At 40.2% G+C, this 25,977-nt stretch overlaps 1 protein-coding gene across 1 annotated transcript; it reads left to right on the top strand.

Annotated features, from left to right (window-relative positions):
* The first annotated feature begins 1,834 nt into the window (after positions 1-1,834).
* On the top strand, positions 1,835-10,306 carry LOC139710063 (adhesion G-protein coupled receptor G6-like). Its single transcript, XM_071622008.1, has 8 exons — positions 1,835-2,016; positions 2,834-2,974; positions 3,532-3,798; positions 5,087-5,269; positions 6,201-6,310; positions 6,852-7,129; positions 8,425-8,491; positions 9,492-10,306. Exons 1-8 carry the CDS (start codon positions 1,954-1,956, stop codon positions 9,991-9,993), a joined length of 1,611 nt encoding a protein of 536 aa, XP_071478109.1. The 5' UTR covers positions 1,835-1,953; the 3' UTR covers positions 9,994-10,306.
* The last annotated feature ends 15,671 nt before the right edge of the window (positions 10,307-25,977 follow it).

Below are 25,977 nucleotides of genomic sequence, written 5' to 3'. Positions count from 1 at the left end.
AAGTATATTTTCATTAGTTTTCTATTTTCCTTCCTTCAATGTGCATAGAGACATTATTTTATATGTATTTGTGTGCGTGTGTGTGTGTGTGTGTGTATGTGTGATATGCGCCCTTTTATGGTTTAAGTAGCATTTTTTTTTTGTAGTGTGTATTTCTCATTGAAATAGATTTCCTTTCTGTATCACACAGAGATAGCTATTTTCAACAACAGCAGAAGGGGCATTTACTGCAAAGCTGGCCCGAGGTCATCCCACAAGCCCAACACCCACGAGTCATACACTCTACGAGTCACACAGTCCCGAATCTTACGGCCCACGAGTACGACATTGAAAAAAAAAGGGTCCATGAGTCATACAACCCATGAGCTCGACACTACTCAAAAAGACCCAAAAGACCGACGAGACCAACACTGCGTACATTAAACACCGTGAAATTATAATGTTGGGCTCGTGGGCCTTTTTGGCCTAGTGCCAGACCCGTGCGCCTTGTTTGCCTGGTATATCGTACTCATGAATCTATTTTTGGACTGGTGGACCGTATAGCTCGTGGGCCCGTTTTATCGAGCCCATCATTTAGTGTGTATATACCTTAGTGTTGACCTTGCGGACTGTATGATTCGTGGGTTGTATGATAGTGGGCTGTATCACTCGATCGTGGGTGTCGGCCTCGTGACGTGCACCCGGCTGGCCCTTGCTACACTCCTACACAATTGCATCAATGCAAGAACTCCCCTTTTTCGCTAAGGAATATGCGCCCTCGATGCTTGATGCTCATACCTACTTACCTCCCCATTTCATTTGAGTATATGCTCATAATCACAAAGAAATATCACATATTTTTTCAGCTGGTCAACGTATAGCCACGGCCATGTGTTCAGGAGACAGAATATCCCAAGCCCAGTGGGAGCCGTCGGAAAACTGTGGAGAAATCACACGCCCACTCTCGAGAGTCCTGGAAGATGTCCAGTCGGTAACGTGCTGATATCTTTACGCCTCGTTTGATGACATATCTTCATTTTGTAGAAATATAGCTCGCATACTACCTCATTGTACATAATATGCAACACACTGAAAATTGGTTGCTCTTTAATATGGGGACAAAAACTAAAAGCACATGGCAGACTATTATTACGTGGTGATCGGAAGGCCCAAATGCTCTTTTCATTGAACAGGGTGGCATTTCTGAAGAGACGGCAAACGAAGCCAGCAGTATCGTGGCCAATGTGACTAAAGATACACCCTTGATAACGGCAAGAGACATCAACACGATCGCAAATATCACAACCGTAATTGCCAACTTGAACATCGGAGATCCAAAGGTAGGAGTTGAATTAGGACGTAAGCTACACCAATTCATCTTAAGTTCGCAGATGATTTTGTTTTCCGCCAGTTAACCTGTCGGATCTGTTTAGGATCCGTTTTCGTAATGAAACTGTTAAAGTATGTATTGGTTGTATACGTTGAGAAATAATAAATGCTGTGCAGCTGTAACAAATTTTTACCGTACATCCGCGAAAGTTCTGCCGAGAATAAGTTTTAGGATGTATTTGAGATAACAATGTTCGATGGAACAGTTTCCTCATTGCAATAATGCTTAATTTTGCGTGCTGGTGATTCTTGATGTTGCATTAATGTATACAATATTGTTAGGGGATATGCTTTGTGTATTTGACAATACATGTACGGAGTGAATTAACACAGTTGAGATTCCACAAACTGTTTTGTGATAAAGCAATTCAGCACGCTAACACTGTTTTACCACGAGGTGAAATAGCACGTCAAAAAATAGAACGTCAAATGCAAAACCTTTATTCTTGAAACTGGTTGCAGGTAACTGAAAACATTGTAACAATCGTCAGCAATGTGGCAGCGGTGGAAAACTCTCAACTCGAGAGAGCAGAGGAAGAAAGCAATGCCATCTCCGACATCGTCATCGCCTTCGAGCAGCAGCTGATGAACACGGACGTCGAAGTCGGAGAAGCATTGGACGTTGCAGAGGAAAATGTTGTGGTTCAGGTACAATCAGCATTCATCATGAGCATCAGAAAAGTAAAATCACCCTTAATGTTTTTATTTCGACACACACTCATACAAAATGGACGCGCCCACTTACAAATACTGTGTATGCTGGACCATGATACGTCCTAGGGCCCCATTTCATAAAAGATATTAGGATAAAGATAATGATAATGATAATGATAATGATAATGATAGTTTTATTTGATCCTAGCAGGAATGCTAATGAATGACACTTATATAGCACTTAATACCGATGTTTCTAAGCGCATTAATCCGGAAAATGTTAAGGTAAGATACAGAATATTGTACATGTAACAACAGCAACAACATCAACAAAATTCATATTGAGTAAACAGGTAAGTTTACTAAAGGATAAAAAGATAAGGGTAGTAACTCTTGTTGGAATGGCACCTTCCAATAGCATCAGCCAATCAGGAAGCCGGATTCTTGTTGTTACCATGACAATTGACATTCCTGCAAGAGTTGTTATCATATCAAATGGTTCCAAGAACGCATTCTCACAACAAATACACATAACTTTTGGGGAAAAGTGGGAATCTTATTCAAATCACGCATTGACATTTCATTTCATTTCTGATCATGTAGTTCATAATGGATTTAAGATAATCTGTATTCAGGTACTTTAATTTCCAATGTGTAATGAAGTGGGATGAAATGATTGAGGATTTGAGATAGGTCCATGTTGTAATATCCTAGGGAACTTTAAAAAGGTTACATCATTATTATTTGGTGACTTGTCATCGTAGTTACACAAACACTTGACACCACTTTGTAACTGAATGTTGTTCTGTAGGTGACGTCTGTTCCACCAGACAGACTGCAAGGAGGCGTGGTCTTGACAGTTCAGGGAGAGGGCGTGTCTGATTTGAGCCAATCGGAAATCAGATTTAACGCCACCGGTGGAATTTCTGGCTCGGAGGACGGTATTGCCCAGGTTCGTGGCATAATATGCCTACATAATTACGATAAAGCTCCTACACACCATAAAAGATATAAGGCTCTAATCAGGACCCATTCATAAAACGTTGTTGTGACAGCAACTTCTGCTGTGATGGCAATGAAAGTGCCATGGTATAATGACAAGAATGCTGCTTTCTGGTTGGCTGTCGTTACAAAAAGATGCTTTTCGAGCAAGAGTTGTTGCTGTCGTAGCATCTTTCAGTGTCTTTCATGAAGATTACGTGATAGTATCATTCATTTCTTTGTAGAATTGGAATACCATGTAGTTAATCACTTATTGATTAGTTGATTGATTGATTGATTGTTTGATTGATTGATTGATTGATTGATTGTCTACATGTTTTTTATACTCGTAAAACAAACTCAATCGAACAAAATTATTGAGTATAATTATGATAGTTTGGATGTAAGTGTAAGTGACTTACTGAAGTACGATTTTAACTGGAATAAGAGTAATCCGATGATGCTCTTATTTCTACAAACACATCTCAAAAGTGGATAATTTTCTTCCCTCCTTTTTCCCCGTGACAGAGCGTCATTCCGCCTGATATTGTGGGCACCGTGACACCTGTTCCAGCTGGTACTAACCAAACAAACTCCACCAGTGAGAACGTGCGGGTGATCATGAGTTTGTATTCCACACCAAGTCTGTTCATCTCCCAATCGGTGATAAGGTTTAACCGAGAGAGCATGTTGGTTGACCGCAGTGCAAACACACCCGTGATTTCGCTGAGCGTCGGGGAATCAAAACTCGAGAACCTGGCTGAACCAATCACTTTGACTTTCGTCGCTTTGGAGGTACTTACGGTTTATATTTATTTCCAAAAGACAGGGCCGGCGCAGTGTTTTCAAAAGTGTAGGGGCCCACTTCCGGGTTTCATGGGCTAACAAGCAAAAAAAAAAAAAAAAAAAAAGGTCCTCAGCTCATCTCTCCCCGTCCACTTCCGGGTTTCTTTAGCTGACAAGCAAAAAAAAAAAAAAAAAAAAACACACACAAAAAAAAATACACACACACACAAAACAAAAAGGTCCTCGGCTCATTCTCTCCCCTCCCATTTCCGGGTGTTATTAAAGAAAAAAAAAGGTCTTCAAAGAAAACACATAGCCTTACCGCCGCCATACTTCAAGATCTCTATCTATTTCTATTTTAGTGCCACTTACATACTTCTGGGTTGAAAAAAGTGTGGGGGCCCTAAGTGATGACACCTTATGTATTCCTTTGTATGGTGCACAAAAAGTGTGGGGGCCCGAGCCCCCACGGCCCCCACGGCTGCGCCAGCCCTGAAAGAGATTCGTTCAGAATCGAGTAATCGGTTTGTTTAACATGAATGTTTAAAATTGATCGCTGAAAACTTTGTTGGATCATCATATCGGATGACGTCATGACAAAGACTTAGATTAAGTAAAACATTTATCTCTGAGAGCAAATGTTTCCATCAAGCTTATCATATTGTTTCATATTTTCAGTGCTCTGATATGCAATGGTATCTTTCCTCTGGCATCCTCTCTATCTCCACCTCCCTCTCTTGCTCTGCTTACAATGTGGAGTTTATGTTGTCGTGATGAAATTTGTGTAATCTTGTCATGAATTAATTTGTATATTGTTTATATGAAAAACAAAAATTCGAGATTCACGAAAACAAAAATAATCTATTATTTTTCATTTTCATTTCTTAAAAGGAATCTAGATCGATTCTGACTCTATTCTGACGATGTTTTAGTTTTTAATCGGGCGGTTTTCAGAGAAGGAAAATAAAAGGAATTTTTTTTCGAGAAAGAAGTTTCGGAATGTGCCCAATTGCCATGAGCAAACTATCGTGTCACTGTTGCGGACATTTTGCGAAAATGTGCGTTAAAAAAGGAAAAACGGATTTCGTTTCTTCGGTCAAAAAAAAAAAAGTCATAATGTAAGATTGACATCATTCTGTACAATATTTGTGTATGATGCATTTTGTCTTTGTATAATGTTTTGTTTTTGATTTTGTGCATGTGAGTTTTGTGGTATTGGACGAAATTCGAATAAAGAATTAAAAAAAATCACTAATAAATACACGTATTTTCACACACACGTCGCGGAAATTTGTAGGGCGGATACATCACCAACCAAACCTGCGTCTCATGGGATTTCCTCACCTCTGATTGGTCGATGGATGGATGCATCCTAGTCAATGTGACTGAAGAATTCAACCTCCCTTCTGCACCCGCTACGAACGGAGAGGAGTACTATGCGTGTTCCTGCAATCATCTCACGAATTTCGCAATCCTTATGGTGAGAATACAGGAGTTACAGAGACGCCTATTTTTATGATGATAAGTCAAGTCAATTCATATAGTTTGTGGTATATTATGCGACTCTGCAACTTTCTTTTAGTCCGGGAGGAGCATGATGAAGGAGGGAGTATCGTTCCATTGATAAAATGAATAATGACAAAGGGCCAGAGGTCCTTGAACACCCTATACTGGAAAGAACACGGTGCCCCACAGTGTGTTCACAGTGTGGTCACATAGTAGACTACGTGAAAACGCTCGAATGTGCGCAAAGATGATTTCACACTGTGGTTTGTTTTCACAATGCGTTCACATGATAATGTTCTGTGTCGCACTGTGAATTGATTATTCACAATGTGTTCACATTGTTAAAACACTCAAATTTAACAGCATGAAAGATTTCACACTGTGTTCGCAATGTGTTCGTAATTACTGTGTTCACATTGCGTTCAAACTGTGCTTCTCACACTGTGGGACACCTTGTTCTTTCCAGCAGGGATATACATACAGTACCAATGCCCTCAAAATATCCATCGTCATGCCATGGAGCTAAGTAGTTCCATGGTCATCTACGAACACACACACACACAAAAGAGTCATAATGTCCCCTTGATTTAGATGATAGTAGATGATTCATGAAAACACCAATCCATACTTTATTCACTCAATGTAGCAGCGTCCACTTTCTCTTGATGAATGGAGTGACCTGCGTTTTAAATAGAATACTCGTTAACGATGGTTATACGACATAATCATAACGTCGCGATTAAAGCACTTTAATCATGGGGCGGTATGAAGTCGTTATCTAACACTCATAGTAAGTGAAGGGAGAATTCAACAAATGGTTTTATTTAGCAAAGATGTTTATGGTATAATGAGCTAAATGCGAAATGATCTGACTCTTTGCCAACGTTATTATTACTGTCTTACAGGACATCCGACAACGGGAAAGTCCGAGGGTATTTGGCATACTCAGCTACATTGGCTGTGCTGTGTCCATTGTATGTCTGGTGCTAACCTTGGCTACGTACCTCTGGAACAAGTAAGACCAAAAAAAAAAATAAAAAAAAAATAAAATGAATGTAAAATGTTAGAGAATCATGTCACATAAAGTGAAACTGACATTTTTATTCTTTAAAATTCATCAAGAAGACTTTAACCGACATGATATTCTGACACACTTTCTAGTTTCATTTCAATTTATTTTCATGTTTCTCAATGAAAAAATATATCAGATAAAACGAAATAGAATAATTCATATTCCATGTATCCAGCTTGGATGGATAATAACATTACTGACATAGAACATGGATCCGGGAGGTCAATGTATATGAAAATTTGAATTTAAGTAAAAGATATAATGTTAAAGGAATACCATGGACCCTACCTAAAAAGCAAATTTATTATTCAAAGCCACCGAGTGCAAGGAACAAAACACTTTTGGCCGCTCTGTCTAAGCTGTGGTGATTATGGCTGGCTGTGCTCATACTGTGACCAATCTTTTCTTGGGTATGATGCCATTGTGTCCATGATGTCATTTACAACTTCGGTCAAATTTGGTTCAATTTTCCTTTACTATGCAGAAAACTTCGCAACAGGCAATCCCATCGTATATTCATTTGTCTCTGCGCCACTTTGCTCGGCTTCTACGTCACGTACGTCGTAATGATCTCACTGGACTCGGGACTGAGCGAGGCAAATCCCATCCCGTGTAGCGTCCTGGCGGCACTGGTTCAATTCTTTATGTTGTCATCCATTGCGTGGATGGGTGTAGAGGGCTACAACACCTACCTCATTGTTGTCCGTGTTTTTAACACCTACGTGCCGTACTATTTGCTGAAAGCGTCCCTCGTGGCATGGGGTGAATTAGTAGTAATATCATATCCTCTATTGAGTTTAAGTCACATTATATTCAGAGTGTACAGGCAATTGAAACGCCGTTGTGATTAGGATTTATTTCTGGTCATTTATAATTGCTTTATGAAATTGGCCTCGTTTTAGGCCTACTTACAACAACCACAGTACAGCGCACTCCCGTTATAGCGAAGTCCTCGGGGCTGGCAGTTTTCTTTCTTTACGTCGACAGTTTGTTTAGTCGAACAGTAAAGCAGGCCTACATAAAGATAGGCCTATATTGATGTTAATTTTAGGACCTGAATTTTTACTTCGTTGTAACGAGAATTTCGTTAAATATTCGTTATAACGGGAGTGAACTGTATTGCAGATTAAGAAATCGTCCAAGTTTTAACTTTTTCCTCTGATCGTCGCATTTCTTATGCTTTTATTAAGATTTTTTCCTTCCGAATTTCTTTCCGCTGACTTGCAATGATGACAGGTGTCGATCTCCTCTTTCGTTATTATGAACATTGTTATTTTTTATGATGTTTTCCACACATTTTCATTTTTTTTGGTTATTTAAGGCACTAGGTAAAAATGATTAACATTATGTCTATTGAATCGTGGGTGTCAAGCATTCGTTCGAGTATCTTTATAATGCACGGCTTTCCTATATTTCTATAAAATCAATACGATTTCTGTATAATACGTGTTGGACCTTTTTATTGATATATTACATTTGATATTTTCGATCGGGAAGAAAAATACTTAAAAATTACTATCTTGGCAAGAAAGTATACGTAAGAAGAATAAAGGAGTAGGCCTATAAATAAGAATGGAAATTCGTAATGGGTATACCACACAATATTTAAAAAGAGTTATATTCATGACTGATTGTCATTATCAATATTACCTTCAGATTGTGGGACAAATTTCAAGATATTTCGCAAGCAACATGACAGTAGTCCTACTATGTAATGATGAATAGAAAAGATCTTAAGATTATGTTATTAAGGCAAAAGAAAGCCCACGTTCGCGATATCAATTTGGTGTTAGGGAGCCCCTTCCCCAATCACCCACCACTATCACCACCATAGTCCTTTATCCTCCCAAAATATTGATGGGATATACGTCGCGCTAAATGAGTGAAACATATTTGCTTCAAAAACATTTTTCTGTCAATCACTGCGGGCAACACTTGCAAAATAAAGAGGTAAATAGGGTGTCTTGTTTTGCACTCTCGTATCTGGTGTGGTATCTGGCATATTCAAATGATAATATTCAGCTGAACCCTATTTTCTGACCATTTTGGTGTTACAGGGATCCCAGCCGCGGTAGTCGGCGTAAACGGCGGTATAGCACGCAACGACTACGTGAGGGACAACCTGTAAGTATTATTGGACAGTCGTTATAACTACCAGCAATAAAATGCGGGTGATTTGAAGTGACACGTACTCCTCTTTGTGTTAAAGTCGATTGTTCGGAATAGCAAGGTCGAGTTAGCAGAGCATGTAAAAGCTTCATATACACTCTCAAACATTACTAGATAATTCACTAGAATATTATCCTTTCCCATTTCTCAGTTCTCACCAAAAAAAAAAAAAAAGCGAAGACAAAAACTCATATATAAAAAGTATAAAAGTATAAAAACGATCAAGCAAAATCAAAAGCTTTACAATTCTATAATCATTTTCTTTTGTGTCATTTGATTGGCCTGAAACCGTCTCTGTTTGTCAGATATTATACTCTTTTATGGTTTTCTTTTGCGGTAACATGTGGATAAAGTAGATTACACTTTATTGATTGTTGTTCCTACACCTGAAAGGTGCTAGGGACCTTCAGCATCCACCGTACAAGACCACTTTACTGTTCTTATTGATCAAGACGAGTGTCTCCTGCTTTTATGTAATAGACATTCTAAGACATTAAAGCAGGAAGGTGCCTTGAAGTTTGCATGATTCAGATTTTAACTCGCACGAACAGCCCTGGCATTGGTGGCGAAGGAACAATTATTAACCATTAACTGTCTTCCCGAGCGTCCGTGATTGCGAAACATAATGGCAAAATATGGCATATTAACTGGACATAATGCGGGATTTTTTTCTCTGTTTCTTGTGTATAGATAGTGCACCTGCAGGTTAGATCTGTTGACATGTCAACCTCGTGTTTCTCTAATACATGTATAATCTCTTACTGTTGTCGATCTCGTGCTGCTACACATTTTATATTAATTTCCAGCTGTAATACGTAGGCCCTACCAGGGGCTCTGGACCCTACACCACAGCATCGAGCAGGTATCAACTGCGCAATCAACTGAGCAACAGTGATCCTGTGCCGAACCAGCCAAAATCTAACATACCGTCACTTTTTCCTCTCTTTCTACAAAGGTGCTTTCCAGACCTGTGGTCGCAAGTAGGCGGTCTTCTCATCCCAGTGGCGGTCATCTTGCTAATCAACGTCATCGTCTTCATCCTGGTCATTCGCCAGTTGGCGCTCTCCACCAAGGTGGGCGGAAAGGTCAAGAAAGACAAGCAGGCTGAGCGTCGCGAAACCATTGAACGCGTTCAGAACGCAATCACCATTTTGGTGCTGCTCGGTCTCACCTGGATTATCGGATACCTCCTCTTGCTCGATGTCTTCGTTGACGTCATCCAAACCCTGTTCATTGTGTTCAACGCTTTCCAGGGCCTCTTCATCTTCCTACTCTACTGCGTGCGCAAGCCGGTCGTGCGCCAGCAGTGGGGGTTGACCTGCGCGACCCGCGGGGGCGCCACGGATGATGGAAGTAGCTCCGAGATGCGACGCAGGTCTAACCCAACCCCTGCTCCAACCTCCTCCATGTCACCCGCAACTGACACTCGTGCAGACTCTCAGGACTTTAGTAGTTGAAAGCACAGCTTTGGAAAAAGCACTTTAAAAGGGATAGTATAGTTTTGGTTGAGATGGGGATTCATGTTCTCACTTTTTGCGAGATAATTGGAAACCACTAATATGAAATATGAGTTATATACACTATTCTAAGAGGGATTGAAAGTTTATTTGATGAAAATTGGTTTTAAATGGATGAGGTATCCAAAAAGCAAAACAAAGTGGTCTAATAAAAGATGGGACTCACATTTTAATAGGACCGTTTTGTTTTCTTTTCTTTTTGGTTCATCATAAAATAGTTATTTTTTAATTCAAAGCAGAATGTATAAAAATAAATAGGCCTTACTTCTTTATTGATACACAGGGCTGGTCTCCGATGGTATTGTAGGTGAAATGCATGTATGAGTGTGTGTTTGTGCATGCGTGTGTGTATATGTGATAGATAACTAGAGAGAAAGAGATTCAAGTATGTATTCATGATAATTTTGTGATTAGATATTGCCTAACACAGAAATCATAACCTCACATTACTTAGGCGAAAAATAAATTTTGTACACTACTTAACTGTCTTTAAATTAGATAGCTAAGTTGTTAGAAATAGTAGCAGACATGAAATGGATAGTTTACAAAACAGAAGTTCAGAATGCTGAAAGCATTCTAAAATATTCGGAGACGCACTTTTATTATTGTATCCCCCTACCCAGGGAGGTGAGAGGAGTGGAATCTCTTCCCAAAATTATTTGTGCAAATTTATGCGTAGCTTCTTTAGTGTGACAATTAAATGCTTAGCATTTAAGCCTCTCTTCCATATAGAAATTTGACATGAAGGCCAGAGAAGAGGATCTCGATTGTAGAAATTTTGTGCTGTACTTCAAATGGAATGTTGAAATCTTGTACGGAACTATCTGGTAATATAATCGGAATAAATCCTTATCAGTTTTTCTTTAAATCCTGAAAAAAAAATAAATATAGAAAAAGTTAACATCATGCGCACATAATATTGTGCATAATTTTGTTTGCCAAGTTAAGTACATGCTTACCTGAATGTGAACTCTTGTGGATTATGTAATTGGCTAAATGCATGTTTCTGCGTGTTTGAGAATTTTACAGTAACAAAGAACCACAATTAATTGCTGCCAAAAACGCTAAAAGGGACGGCAAATATACTGCAGCTCGTTTGTTGTGTTGTGATTGAGGAACGGTGCATATTCTAACAGATTTTTTTGTTTTTTTTTAGGTGATCCGAGTATCCTCTCGGATCACCTTCTGTATCTGTACGGATTCTTTCTTCTTCTTCTTCTTCTTCTTCTTCTTCCTCTTTCTTTATTTCTCCCCAAAAGTTGTGCAGAGGTTAGCTCAGAAAGTGCTATGCCTATCAAGTTCAAACTTATACCATGTATGTATCGTGTCCCAAAGACGACAGATCTAGTTTTCTTTTTTTTTTCCTTTTTTTGTCAAAGCAATTTATTGTTACATCTGCTATAGAGCACGTAGCTTCTCAGCGGCACGGAGCATGGGTACAAAGGAGAGATTCTTGTTTCTTCTCCTAACTTCCTTGCCTTTCCCACACGTTCGTATGAACCCAGATATCATTACTCGAAGATCAGGTTATTGCGATGTTGGTAAGAGATCTCATAAAGATGAATATCCGACGGTAGTAAATTGGTAAACATTAGTATCGCTGCGTTTTTCTCTTTGCTCTGTTACTCCGATATCACGAGTTGTTGTAGAGTTTCTTTCCCGCGCTATAGATGGAATTAACAAAGAAATACAATGTATCAACATATAGGTCGTACCGTAAATTTAATAATTTAGTAAAATTAGAAAATTTAGTTTGATAATTATTTAAGTATATTTCGAAGGCTGCCGTCTAATATGCTTTGATAAGTTGGTTAGTGTAAGCGGTGTGTGTATGCAATGACTGTATACCCAGCGATCTACAAGCTAGTACAGTGCAGTACAGGTGAACCTATATAATGTGATAAGCACAAGGTATCACCACTCACCACAGTATGCGCAACGTGTTATGTACTGTATGACCTCTGTTGTCCATTGTTCCGAATAACAAGCAATCAACAACAACAAATGGGAAGGGGGGGGGGGGGGGGATGGGGACCAAACGGACACCCAGCAACAACTATCGTATACAATCTAGCTAAAGGGCTCACACCTGTAAATAAAATGGAATGTCCCAGATCCCTTCACGATTTCGTACCAAAGATACCAAAATAAATGAAGAAAAATTTTGATTAAAAATAAAATAATGCAGTTTGGCAAAAAACTGAATAGCTGCAGATATTGAGTATGAATTCCTCTACAAACTGCTTTTTGGTTGGAAGATGAAAGCTTTGCTCATGGGATTTCAAGGGACTATGTTTCATTGGGTGCATGTACAGAAAATATGTGATATTTTGAGTGAAAAGAACTCGTAGTCTGGCTTTGCGGGCCCTTGGACAGAGTTTGAGCTGAAGAACCAGCCTTGGGAATTTGATTGATGAAAGGAAATATCTCACTTGTCCAGGTTAGTGAAGATGAAACACCTCATTCCTCCCAGCTTTTTTAGAGAATTTTTTGAATTTTGAATTTTAACACACGTCTCTATGGGGAATTATTTACCCGTGTGAACCCTAAACTGTGTGGTCTTGTTCCTATCACATTATCTGTCCCTGGTTTCAGTGGTGTCGGCATAATACAACTGTCATATTTCATTTTGATATGATTTTCAAATAAAACTTTTGAGCTTCCACAGATCATTGTGCTGATATATTCAATATGTATTATCCAACGTGCCGAAATGGAATACCTGTGTGTGTGTGTGTGTGTGTGTGTGTGTGTGTGTGTGTATGTGTGTGTAGTGTGTGCGTGTGTGTATGTGTGTGTAGTGTGTGCGTGTATGTGTGTGTAGTGTGTGCGTGTGTGTGTGTGTGTGTATGTGTGTGTAGTGTGTGCGTGTGTGTAAATAACTGCGTGTGAATTAATAAACACAAACAGTGCATGGAATACAAACTTCCATTGTTACAAGTGAGCTTTTTTTTTCTGATGAATTCTCCAAGGCTTTCTCCAAGGGCTTCGACACGATTGACCAATTCTTCTTTGCAAATTGAATTATCATGACACGTTTGGGAAGACCTTTGAGTGGTTCAGAAATTACATGAATAATCATTACATCACAGATGCTTAAAAAAACCAAACAAACAACATGCTCGTTGTTACGAATGACCTTTCTTCTGCTCATGCGCAAAGTGGAACTGCGAAGTGGCTTATTGTCATCGTTTTGAGCGGGGGGGGGGGGGGGGGTAGTTAGGCCCTCGTTGTAACGATGTTTCCCTGAAAAAGTACACGTGCAACTAACATGAAACCACTACCTTTCCGAGAGTCATCACTGTATATCAATAACACAGTGCGACATAATGACAGATTGAAAATGCCAGCGAATTGAGAAAATAACGTATAGGGTCATACCGTACTGTATCAGTATTGGAAGGTTCTATGGCATCAAAGTTTGTGTCCTATCAATTCTCTCATGGAAAGCGTAGTCACAAATATAAAATAAAATAAAACTTTCCTACTTGGAAAATTGAACGGCATTGTATGAAAATGAAAACAGGTGTAACGTACGACCCACTTACCAGCATTGTCCTGTTTTATTTCTATATCTAATTTGAATAAAGTTATGTTTTACAAAGTGTTCTGATATCCACACTCTAAAAAATGCGGGGTTAAAAGTGACCCCGAACGGGGTTGAAAATGACCCCGCATACTTGGTCAACTATGCACTAACCCCGTGCGGGGTCACTTTAACCCCGCATTGCGGGGTCACCCAAAATGACCCGGCAGCGGGGTTAAAATCTAACCCCGGCGGGGTTAGAATTCAACCCCGTCGCGGGGTCATTTCTGGATGACCCCGCATGATTGCGGGGTCATTTAAAAAATAACCCCGCATGACTTGCGGGGTCATTAATCCGACCTTTTATGGGAAGCCAAAAATGAGGAATTATTTTCACAAATGTCAAATTTTCACATCAAATTTGATAAACAGATTTACATGAAGCTTATTTGTTTTTTCTACCCAGAGCAAAATGTAAAGTACATATCAACATGATACGGCATTCCATGATCATTGAAAAGAAAGAAAAGAAAACGAAAGCGTACATTTAGAGTCTAGCAAGCAGTCTTGAAGAATCATCGATCACTGGCGTAATTTGTATGCTTTGTAGTGATCAATACCAAAATATAAGAATCAGCTCTGCAATGATTCCCTCCTGCTTATGCAGATTTTGGAGAAAGTGGGCGTGTGTCAAAAGATGTTATGATTCTAGATATGACTTGTAATTGTAGATAATGATTATGAATAGATAAGTACATCAGTTTTCCTGGGATTAGAATAACGATTTTAACTTAGCGTAAAATGTAAATATAATTTCAGTTTTATACAACTAACACAAAAGCACACAAATCACTGCAAAGTATTCGTTTCTCTCCCAATTTATTTAGCACTACAATTCTATCAGAAGAAATTCAACATTTGATCGTGATCATTTCATTTTATTCTTTGTTACAAGCATGCGTTTGTTTACAGTTGGATTTAAAAAATAAAGCTAACCAATTTACAATTGGACGAAAATCAAAGCAAACTGTTCAATAATAGGGTTCTATAGTGCCCGGGGCCAGAGTTGTCTATTTCTATAGCGAGAGACCGCCGATGTGTGATAAAACTAGAGAGTTAGTCTGAAAGTCTGCTAGTCCTTAGACTTTGATTCGAGAATGATAGAGCCAGGACGTCCAATACTAAGTAACTGAAACTCACTTACGTGATTAGGAGAGTTAAGCTGCGTCTAGGCGATAGGTTTAAAAAGTACATAGATGAGAAGATGATCCGTTCGATATAGCCTACATTTATAGAAATTTTGATTTATTCCATATTCCAAGTTGGTGGCGTTGATCAGAAGGATGATGGCCTGGAAAGGTGCCACGATGTCAGTGAATTCGTTCCAGCTTGGCTCAGTGAAGAGCTCGATCGGCGGCTAGACAAGATTTACATGTTCCTGATTTCCCTGGGCCTACCTGTTTACGACGACGATGATGACAAGATGTGTCCAGCCCTACCTCGACGATGACCTACATGTAATTTAAATTTCAGGCGCAAAGACAAACATCTCAGCAAAGTTCGATCTCGCGACGAAGAAACACCTACAAGAGCACGATGATTAAATACACCTTCTGTTGCAACAAATCTAGAAGTAGAACTCTCTTTACTTTAGTTGAAGCTGACGATGTCGATGTCGATAAACAGCAACCGTGCTTGAAGTGGAAAACCGGCGGCGGCTCCAACTATACAGTAGCTTCCGTATCTGTACACTTTCGTCTGAAATGAGAACAGTGTATGGTTTACGTAGGTGTAGGATTCAAAATCAGAATAGGAGCCCAATAGTTCCGTAAAAACAAAGTTGAGTTATCTGCACGTTGTAGTAGAGCGGTTAAACCCTCAAAATCATGAGAATTGTGCAAAATTTGACTAAAGTATGAAACGTTCACCAGTGTTAGTACATACCATAAGATTCATTTTAAGATCAGGAGGTAAGCCTGATTTGACCTCTGATGACCTCCAGAGGTCAATGAACTTTAAATATCAGAATATTGATGTTTGGAGGCATTTGTGAATGATAGGCTTAGATCTTGGTTACGCTGCACTAAATATGCATTTGTACTACAAATCTTCTGATTCCACAGGGTATTGACAGGTTTCTACCTTTGACCTCTGATGACCTTTAGAGGTCAATGACCTCAAAATACCATAATATTGATCTGTGATGTTATTAGTTAATGATAAACATGGTTAAGATGTGCAAAACAAGCATATCTGTTTTGCAATGAAACTGTCTTCATATTCCAAAGAGCAAAGACAGGTTTCTAACTCTGACCTCTGGTGACCTTTTAGAGGTCAATGACCTCAAAATATCATAATATTGATCTGTAGTGCCATTAGTTAATGATAAACATGGTTAAGATGTACAAAACAAGCATACATGTTTTACAAGAAATTGTCTTTACATTCCAAAGAGCACAGATAGGGCTCTGCCTTTGACCTCTGGTGATCTTTAGAGGATGTACAAAACAAACACAATTGTAGCCCAGATGGCTACTAGCACATGTTTATAATAAAGAATAAAATAGAATAGAATAGAATAGGATAGAGAGTAAAAGAAAACAGAACACTGCAGTCGTTTTCCTAGACACCCTGTGAGGTCAATATATGCTCAGTCTTTTCTCCTTCTTGGAGTTTACGAAACCGTTTATCTTCCTTCCAGTTATTTCCTTTCTTTTTTTTTCTTTTCTTTTTTTGGTCAAAACCACCTCTTCCAAGAAAATTCTATGGTCATAGGAATTTATGAGTTTGATGTTGGCTACTTTCCGCGCTAGTGGTCAGCACTCTCCATCCCAAAGCCCCGCGCCAAATTACGGGGAATGACGTGATGACATGTTTTTGCCCTCTGATCCCCAAACATAAATGACCCTCTGAGCTGGAAGGTGGCCCTCCTGCCAGAATTTATCCCTCTATTTTAGCATTTATTGTTTAGTGGAGTGGGTCAAACAGGAACTCCATAGGCAAATTCAGGGGTAATGACCCAGAACAACGATGACGTTGGTTGCCATAGCCTAAGGACACTAATATTCATTTGGTTTATCATTTTGATATCCAAGAAACAATAAAGTCTTTACCAGTGGTTACAGAGAACAAGTGAATGAAGAAACTAAAAGAGAGTGGGCGAGTTAATCAGAATTGGAGATGAATCATAGAAAATTGAGTTTTCACAGAAACGAATAGGAGGAGCAAATTGAACATTTGACCAGTTAGGAATTAATTTCTAGTGAACGCCACACCCCATTATAAGATTGAGCCAATGAAATGCTTTAGGGAAAGGAAGTTTGTTAGTAAATTAGTTATAAAAAAACATGTCTCAGCCGAGAAATAAGTTAGAGTGGCAAGCACAGTGGGAGCGGCTTCACACTAAGTCTATGTAGTGAAGCAAAGGCAGCAGAGTATTTTGGAATTTTGAGGAACTTTGAGAATAGTTGGAGACTACAGAGATAAAGTCAGGAGTTCCCCTTTCTTGGTACATCATGCCCCCCCCCCCCCCCCCCCCCCCCCCTCCAAGTCAACCAACTAATCTTTAACGACGCTGAATGCACCATAGACCTACGCTGTGAATGTGATGAGGATCTGACTGTCATGACTGCACCGGCGAGCAGCAGGACATTAGGAAAAACTATGAGTCACGATAAGACAAAACTTTGGTTTACGCCAATTTGGAGTGCAATTACAAACTCCAAACAGTCAACTGGTGTCATCGGAGATGTTGAAGCGCCCTGTCAGAGCAGAAGTCAAGCAGAAGTTTTTCAAAACATTTCAAGAGGCATCTTGGTGAGTTACAGTCTGTTAAACATGCCAATATACTGTGAAAAACAAATTGAAGGCCACCTGCAATAGGCCACCTGCAATACAGCCTCGCATTTTCCGACATCACAAAAACTTTGATCAACACGTTCCATATATACTCGTGATGGAGAGGGAAAATAATAAACAACAACATTGCAAGATTAATGCATTTCTTCCAAGACAACAGACAGGAACTGATTCCACGTAAAATAATAAACATGTATTTTGATTTTTTCCATGCATTTTTCCCATATCATTACACACAATCATTACACACGTATACTTGATATGGTGTTCAGCTCACTGTGTGCAGACTGAGCACGACCCGATAATTCAGAACCTCTGCCTGAGAAAGGATTGTAGCCTATCCCGCGAGTCAAAAAGAAGCTTTCTTATCATCTCGTGCACCCTGTACTCTATGTGCAATGCACTCATCATAGAGACAAGCTTGCCTTCACCCAAACTGTTTAGATATTGCCATTGGAAGATTCTGATGATCGCATACAGTGGCTGTGCACCTATAAGAACGCTGGTCTGACCTCAGGATGTCTATCCAGTTTAGTCGTGGAGGAGATTTGTGTGCCGATCTGTGCAATGTACGTAGGCTCAATCGCGTGCTTCACTGAAGACGCAGATGCTGCCCTGTCTTGAAAGAGATCGAGGGTATAGATCTAGACCAATTTCAGCAGGTTACACTAAATCATCATTTGCTGGCAGAGAGTCTTAACCGGATCATGCAGGTGATATTACCCGCTGCCAGCGTACCCTGATTCACACATTGGATGCAAACCGGATGGCGGCCATTAGTGGAAACAACCAATATTTGGGCATGGGGGCACAACTCTTGGCCAGGCCCAAGTGTTAAGGAGTATCGAGCATAAAGAAGACAATTAGAGTAAATAGTAGTTCCACTCCTATTTGGAATTGAGGTTCCTAAACAGGTCATTGAAAAAATGCCCAAAATTGCCTGACGTAATGACCCAAACTTAATTGGATGACAATAGCAAGTTGCAAGACACAGGGTTGCTTCATGTGGAATGCATGTTATGCCTCACAGTATGTCGCTTTCCAGATGGTCCATGACGTCACTGTATGCTTCAGGACCATGAGTCATTTACCGAAACCATACAGCCCACGAGCTTGACACTGACCAACACAGGCCCGCCAGCTCGAAACTAGGTAGCATTGCCCATGAGCTTGACACTTAGGCAAACCAGGCCCATAAGAGTCCGACACATGGGGGGAGGGGGAGGTCCACAAAGACCTCAACTGAATGGATTAAGCTTTCTGATGTAATACATATATTAATCTCGTGGGCCTTGTTTTCCTCGAGTGTCGAGCTCGCGGACCGCACAGCTTGTGGGCCTATTATATTTGATGTCGAGCTCATTGACCTTGTTCATCTAGTGTTTAGGTCACGGGATGTATGACTCGTGGGCTGCGTAACTCATGGGCTGTACGACTCGGGTTGTTTGACTCGTGACGTACATCTGATCTGATGAGGTGGGCTTGTTGTTTTCTGGTTAGCATCTGTCACCCTTTCATCCAGTTCAAGGGACTTTGCCATATGCCTGTTCACAAACTATTAAGCATCAACCCAAAATATGGTACTCCCCTCCCCACCTTCCATGTTTAAGCGTACAAATTTTGTCCAGTGCAAATTGGATAATGTTGCACATAATTTCTTGCAAGCTAGTCTGCATAACTAACCCAAACATAAATATTATATCTGAGGTCACTGCCATCACTGAAGACACGTAAGCTTCATTTCTGAAGTAATTGACCGCTCACATTCCTGAGACTTGTTACTATGAACCAATGCTTTGTGGAATGTGGATACATACTTTGATTATAACGTCAAGGCGTGATTTGTACATGATTAAACATTTAGGATTATTAACCATCGAAGCCAAACATCAATATTTGCAATCCTACACAAATTTTTAGTGATATTCTAAAAGTCTGACCTCACATTGTCCTTAGAGGTCAAAGTTGGATATACACAGGGTAATGACCAATGTTCTGTGGAATGAGAAGACACTTCTTGTAGTATAAATGCTAATAGCATAATGCATGATTGCACACCAGGTATACAGTTAACCACTGAATATACATCAAATATCAATATTTTGATATTTTGAGGTCATTGACCTGTCACAGTCCTCAGAGGTCAAAGGCAGAGACGTGTAAATAATTTCCCTTGATCTGAGGAATAGGAAAACGATTCAGTTGTAACACAAATGAATTTTTAGGACATCGTTATGTTTATCATCAACAAATTGCACCAAATATCAAAATTCTGATAATTTGAGGTCATTGACCTCTGGAGATCATTAGAGGTTCAGTTCAGTTCAGTTCAGTTTTTATTTCTGCATTTCAAAATCAATACAAATCAACAAATCAACAAAATACTTACATAGTCATTTACACAGCTAATATTCGTAACGTTTGGATCTTACATACATTTTCTTTTCTTTTTTTCAAGAACGAATATCATATATGAAAGGAAGCAATAGGAAATGATAAAAATGAAATGCAGGGGACCATCATCATAAGCTAAGCTTGACGAGGATGATGGCCCCAGATAAAGAGATACATAAAGAAAATCTTGCCACTCACTGAGTGGGGGGTAATTGTGCAATGGGCTCAACGAAGAGATACATAAAGAAAAACTTGCCACTCACTGAGTGAGAAGTAATTGTGCGAAGGGCGTGCGGTGCAGTGCAGTGTGCATTGTGTTGGGATGAATCTTGGTTTGTACGTTGAGTGTTATTTTGTGTATCAGTGTGATGAGGTGAATGTTACTTCAGTTATGGCCGTGAACTCATTGTTTAGGGTGTTTGTTGACCAGGTGGTATGAATATTTATGTGTCAGAAGTATACTGGATTATGAGGGTGTTTTTTAGTTCTCGCTTGAAAAGGTCAAAGGTAGAAACCTGTCAAGGATCTTTGGAACATGAAGACAATTCCACTGTAACAAAAATGAGTTTTTAGTACATCATTACCATATTTAACATTAATCAATGATGCAAAATATCAATTTTTATCAAATTTTGAGGTCATTGACCTCTGGAGGTCATCAGAGGTCAAAGGTAGAAACCTGTCAGGGTTCTATGGAACATGAATACAATTCCACTGTAACAAAAATGAGTTTTTAGTACATCATTACCATATTTAACATTAATCAATGACGCAAAATATCAATTTTTATCAAATGTTGAGGTCATTGACCTTTGGAGGTCATCAGAGGTCAATTCAGACTTACCTCCCGATCTTAAAATGAATCTTATAGCATGTACTAACACTGGTGAAAGTTTCATGCTTTAGTCAAATTTTGCACAATTTTTCGGCTTATCTGTTCTACTATTGTAAATAGATCTGTGTCATGATTTTCTAGTATCTAGAAAGATGTAACGTTAATGTTAGAACTCTCATTCTTTTTTTAAGCACCCATTCTCATTCACGGATTCCAGCACTGGAACTACTAGTAGGCCTAGGCACTAATAGAATCAGAAATGCGCATTCCACAGCGCAATGCGAATGTAGGCCCCTAGGCCCTGCCTGGCTATAAAACGGAGGGAATTTTTGCTACGTTGTGTATAGATAGTTTCTAGGCCCACCTAGTTAGAGAGTTTCTAATTTTTATTTCTTTTCGTAGGCCTAACATGTTAGATTTATTCTACATCTGAACTTTTGCAGTGTTGGTCTGACTGGCTGGGACCAAAAATGAATACAAACAAAATATAGAAAGCACCACTGTCTGCTTATTTGCCGGGGCATAGGCCTACCGGTAATTTGTTATTGTTAAGGTACCGTATCGTCCGTAGTGAAACAATGAAATAAAATCTTAGGAGACAAAATACATTTGTAACAATAAACATCCGAACTTTCACATGAGTTATTATTTATTAAGACTAAAATTTGAGATCTGCATTCCGTTTTTTCTAGTGGGCTAGATCACGAAACTGTTTATCTAACTTTAACATGTTCGGCCTAATGTTAGACAGCTTGATCCTACGTAGTATAGGCCTAACTACATTAGGACCTACTTGCATATTACAAGTCATTTATGTAGGCTACATTGAACAAATAACAAAGGTCATTGTTCTATCTAAAATTCAGGGTTCTCTAGCAATAACATGTTAGAGTCAGTCACATTAGGGGGGTAATACCCCCAGTATTCGGTCATTTATTAAAGGGTGTGCCTTAACAGTTCTGATTGAGGTTAACTATACAAAGCCCAGTCGCTATAGGTAGCGACTGCACAGCGTACAGTACTTACAGCGTCTGGTCGGGCTAGATTGAGGCGAGGATTTAGCTTTTAACGTTTTGCGAGATATTTACAGAGACCACTCTATGTATGACTAGCGCTTCTATGAGATGTCAAAGAGCATGCAATTGTAAGGAGTAGGCCCCTATCAAAAGTTTATTTGAAGATAATCGTTTTTGAAATGGCCGAGATTTCCAAAAACAAGGAGAAACAAAGAGATTAAAAAAAGGCGTGGCCTTCGTTTTTCTTGTCATCACTTTTTTGGATATCTCAGCCGTTTGAAAACCAATTTTCATCAAATAAACGTTGAATCCTTCTTAAAATTACGTGCTGTTTCATATTTCATAAGCGGTTTCTCATTATCTCACTTTATGAATATGAATCTTATAAACGTGAATCCCCACCTCGACCAGTAACATAGCCATAGGGCCACTGTATTGGCAACAACAAGGTCCTACAGTCCTTAAGCTTTTCTGCAATATTTTATGAACTAAAATAATACATACATACATCATATCTACAGCAACGTATGTGAAATATATCAAATTTCTTTAATCTCAATTTTCATATTGTTAATATCTCAATCCCAAAAGATATCATTTTGAAAATCCCCCAGAATACGGTCACCGCGATCAGAATTCGGTCACGAGATTTGCTTGAGTAGGGTCTAACATTAATAGGCCCTACCATTGTATTAATGATATTACGGTTTCATACTCCAGAGTCTTAATAGCCTGCAATTACCAACTTTGCAAAAATGATAATGTAGACAGGGGGTCTATGCATTATACGCCAGTTAATGTGAATGAACGACATAGAAAGAGATATAAGAGGAAAATAGTACCGATAATTGCTTTTCTAAACACATAGTAGTCATTAAAAAACCGAAAGATTCGCTCCAGGCTTATAGACCGGGGGCCCAGAGCATTTATTCAGCTGAAAAGGGTCACGCTTTTTGATGGTCTCATCATGTAAGGATGTGGCCAAGGGTCAATAAAATGAATTGCTGGCAAGTCACATCCTGTACCGTACGCCTAGGGACCACAAAAAGGGACCCCGAAAAATGGATTTATTCAGCCGAAGGGGGTCACGGACAAAAGTTGGTGGATATTGTTCCTTTGGGTGTACTTATCATGAAAACAGCAATGCCAGCTATTTTATCCTGTACGGGGCCCCAGACAGTAGCCCCAAAGGGCCCCACAAATATGGTGTTATTCAGCTGAAAAGGGTCACGGCTAATTTCTTTTGCAATGGAAGTAGTTCCCATCAGAGATATCCAAAACACCAATGCCAGCTATTTTATCCTGTACGGGGCCCTAGACAGTATAGCCCCAAAGGGCCCCACCCCCCATAGGCCTACGTATAAACACACACAAACATTGATTTTATTCAATTAAAAAGAGTCACGGCTAATTTCTTTTGCAATGGAAGGAGTACCAATCAGAGATATCCAAAACACCAAAGCCAGCTATTTTATCCTGCACGGGGCCCCAGACAGTAGCCCCAAAGTGCCCCACCCCCATAAGCCCTATACGTGCAAACACACACACACACATTGACTTTATTCAGCTGATAAGAGTAACGGCTAATTTCATTTGCAATGGAAGTAGTACCCATCAGAGACATACAAAACATCAAAGCCAGTTATTTTGTCCTGTGTGGGGCCCCAGACAGTGGCCCCAAAGTGCTCCCCCCCCCCCCAACACACATGCTCACACAATAGTTTCATTCAGCTGAAAAAGGGTCACGGCTAATTTCTTTTGCAATGGAATTAGTACCCATCAGAGAAATCCAAAATACCAAAGTCAGTTATTTTATCCTGCATGGGGCCTCAGACAGTAGCCCCAGACAGTAGCCCAAAATTTCCCCCTTACCCCCTCCCCCCCCCCCCTTCCCCCCCCCCTTCCCCCCCCCTTCCCCCCCCCCCTTCCCCCCCCCCCCCCCCACACACACACGCACACATTTATTTTATTCAGCTGAAAAGGGTCACGGCTACTTGCTTTTGCAATCGGAAGTAGTACTTATCAGAGATATCCAAAGCACTAAAGCCAGTTATTTCATCCTGTACGGGGCCCCAGACAGTAGCCCCAAAGTGCCCCCTACACACACACACACACACACATATATATGGTTTCATTCAGCCGCAAATGGTCACGGCTAATTTCTTTTGCAATGGAAGTAGTATCCATCGGATATCAAAATACCAAAGTCAGATATTTTATCCTGCACGGGGTCCCGTACAGTAGCTCCAAAGTGTTTTGCTTTATTCTCTTTATTGTGTGCATCTCTTCTTCTTAAATATGCGCTCCTTCGTCTTCATTTTCGCGACAACGACAACGCGCCCTCCTCGTCATCATCAGTTTTGCTGTTCTGGCAAACATTTTCCAGCGTATCGGCTACGTTCGATTTTAGAGCGGCGAGAGCGGAAGACGTGCATAATGGAAAGCGTAGGAACAGCGTAGCTAAAGCGGCCAACAGCGTTATCGAAGCAGGAATGAAGCGTCGTAGGAACAGGCCTTGATTTTATACGAGAGTAGAGAACTTAGTGAGAGCGTCTTTAAAGCGGAAAGGTCGTGCTTTCATCAAGAAAGCGGCGTAGCAGCGGGACCATGTCGTCGGTGTCTAGTTTAGACTATATTTCCCGTTCTTGTGCCGCTGTTACTACGGTCAGAAAAACCTGGAATTGTTACGCTCAACCCGCGGTATTTACACTGTCACTGCTCTCTCCCCGTTTGAGCTACGATTCAAAATAGGTCAATCTTGATGGGGAGATGAGGAAGAAATTTTGAACCAGTTCAAAATTTCTTCCCGATCTGTAAAATTGCCAGATCCAACCCCATCACCCAAACGCTGCTGCGACGATGCTCCCGGTCCCCGTACACTTTTGCCGCTCTCTCCCGATCTGACAGATTGAATAGATCGGGATGCAGATCTTGATAGTGGAATTACATGTACATGTGGGGACACTTTAGGAACACTCCGTGGGGCCCCGTACAGCTATATAACTGGTTTCGGTGTTTTTGATACCTCCTTGAGTACTACTTCCATTGCAAAAGAAATTATAGCAGTGATTCTTTTACACACACATTGACTTTATTCAGCTGATAAGAGTAACGGCTAATTCCATTTGCAATGGAAGTAGTACCCATCAGAGACATACAAAACACCAAAGCCAGTTATTTTGTCCTGTACGGGGCCCCAGACAGTAGCTCCAAAGTGCCCCCCCCCCCCAACACACATACTCACACAATAGTTTCATTCAGCTGAAAAAGGGTCACGGCTAATTTCTTTTGCAATGGAATTAGTACCCATCAGAGAAATCCAAAATACCAAAGCCAGTTATTTTATCCTGCATGGGGCCCCAGACAGTAGCCCCAGACAGTAGCCCAAAATTGTCCCCTTAACCCCTCCCCCTCCCCCCCCCCCCCCACACACACACATTGATTTTATTCAGCTGAAAAGGGTCACGGCTATACTTTCTTTGCAACCGGAAGTAGTACTCATCAGAGATATCCAAAGCACTAAAGCCAGTTATCTTATCCTGTACGGGGCCCCAGACAGTAGCCCCAAAGTGCCCCCTACACACACACACACACACACACATATATATGGTTTCATTCAGCCGCAAATGGTCACGGCTAATTTCTTTTGCAATGGAAGTAGTATCCATCGGATATCAAAATACCAAAGTCAGATATTTTATCCTGCACGGGGTCCCGTACAGTAGCTCCAAAGTGTTTTGCTTTATTCTCTTTATTGTGTGCATCTCTTCTTCTTAAATATGCGCTCCTTCGTCTTCATTTTCGCGACAACGACAACGCGCCCTCCTCGTCATCATCAGTTTTGCTGTTCTGGCAAACATTTTCCAGCGTATCGGCTACGTTCGATTTTAGAGCGGCGAGAGCGGAAGACGTGCATAATGGAAAGCGTAGGAACAGCGTAGCTAAAGCGGCCAACAGCGTTATCGAAGCAGGAATGAAGCGTCGTAGGAACAGGCCTTGATTTTATACGAGAGTAGAGAACTTAGTGAGAGCGTCTTTAAAGCGGAAAGGTCGTGCTTTCATCAAGAAAGCGGCGTAGCAGCGGGACCATGTCGTCGGTGTCTAGTTTAGACTATATTTCCCGTTCTTGTGCCGCTGTTACTACGGTCAGAAAAACCTGGAATTGTTACGCTCAACCCGCGGTATTTACACTGTCACTGCTCTCTCCCCGTTTGAGCTACGATTCAAAATAGGTCAATCTTGATGGGGAGATGAGGAAGAAATTTTGAACCAGTTCAAAATTTCTTCCCGATCTG

The sequence above is a fragment of the Diadema antillarum genome, unplaced genomic scaffold (genome assembly GCF_040938485.1).
Source record: "Diadema antillarum isolate AM-2024a unplaced genomic scaffold, OU_Dant_1.0 seq00001496_RagTag, whole genome shotgun sequence".
NCBI lineage: Eukaryota > Metazoa > Echinodermata > Echinoidea > Diadematoida > Diadematidae > Diadema > Diadema antillarum.
The sequence above is the reverse complement of the archived record's forward strand: the minus strand, read 5'-3'. Positions and strand labels throughout refer to the sequence as shown.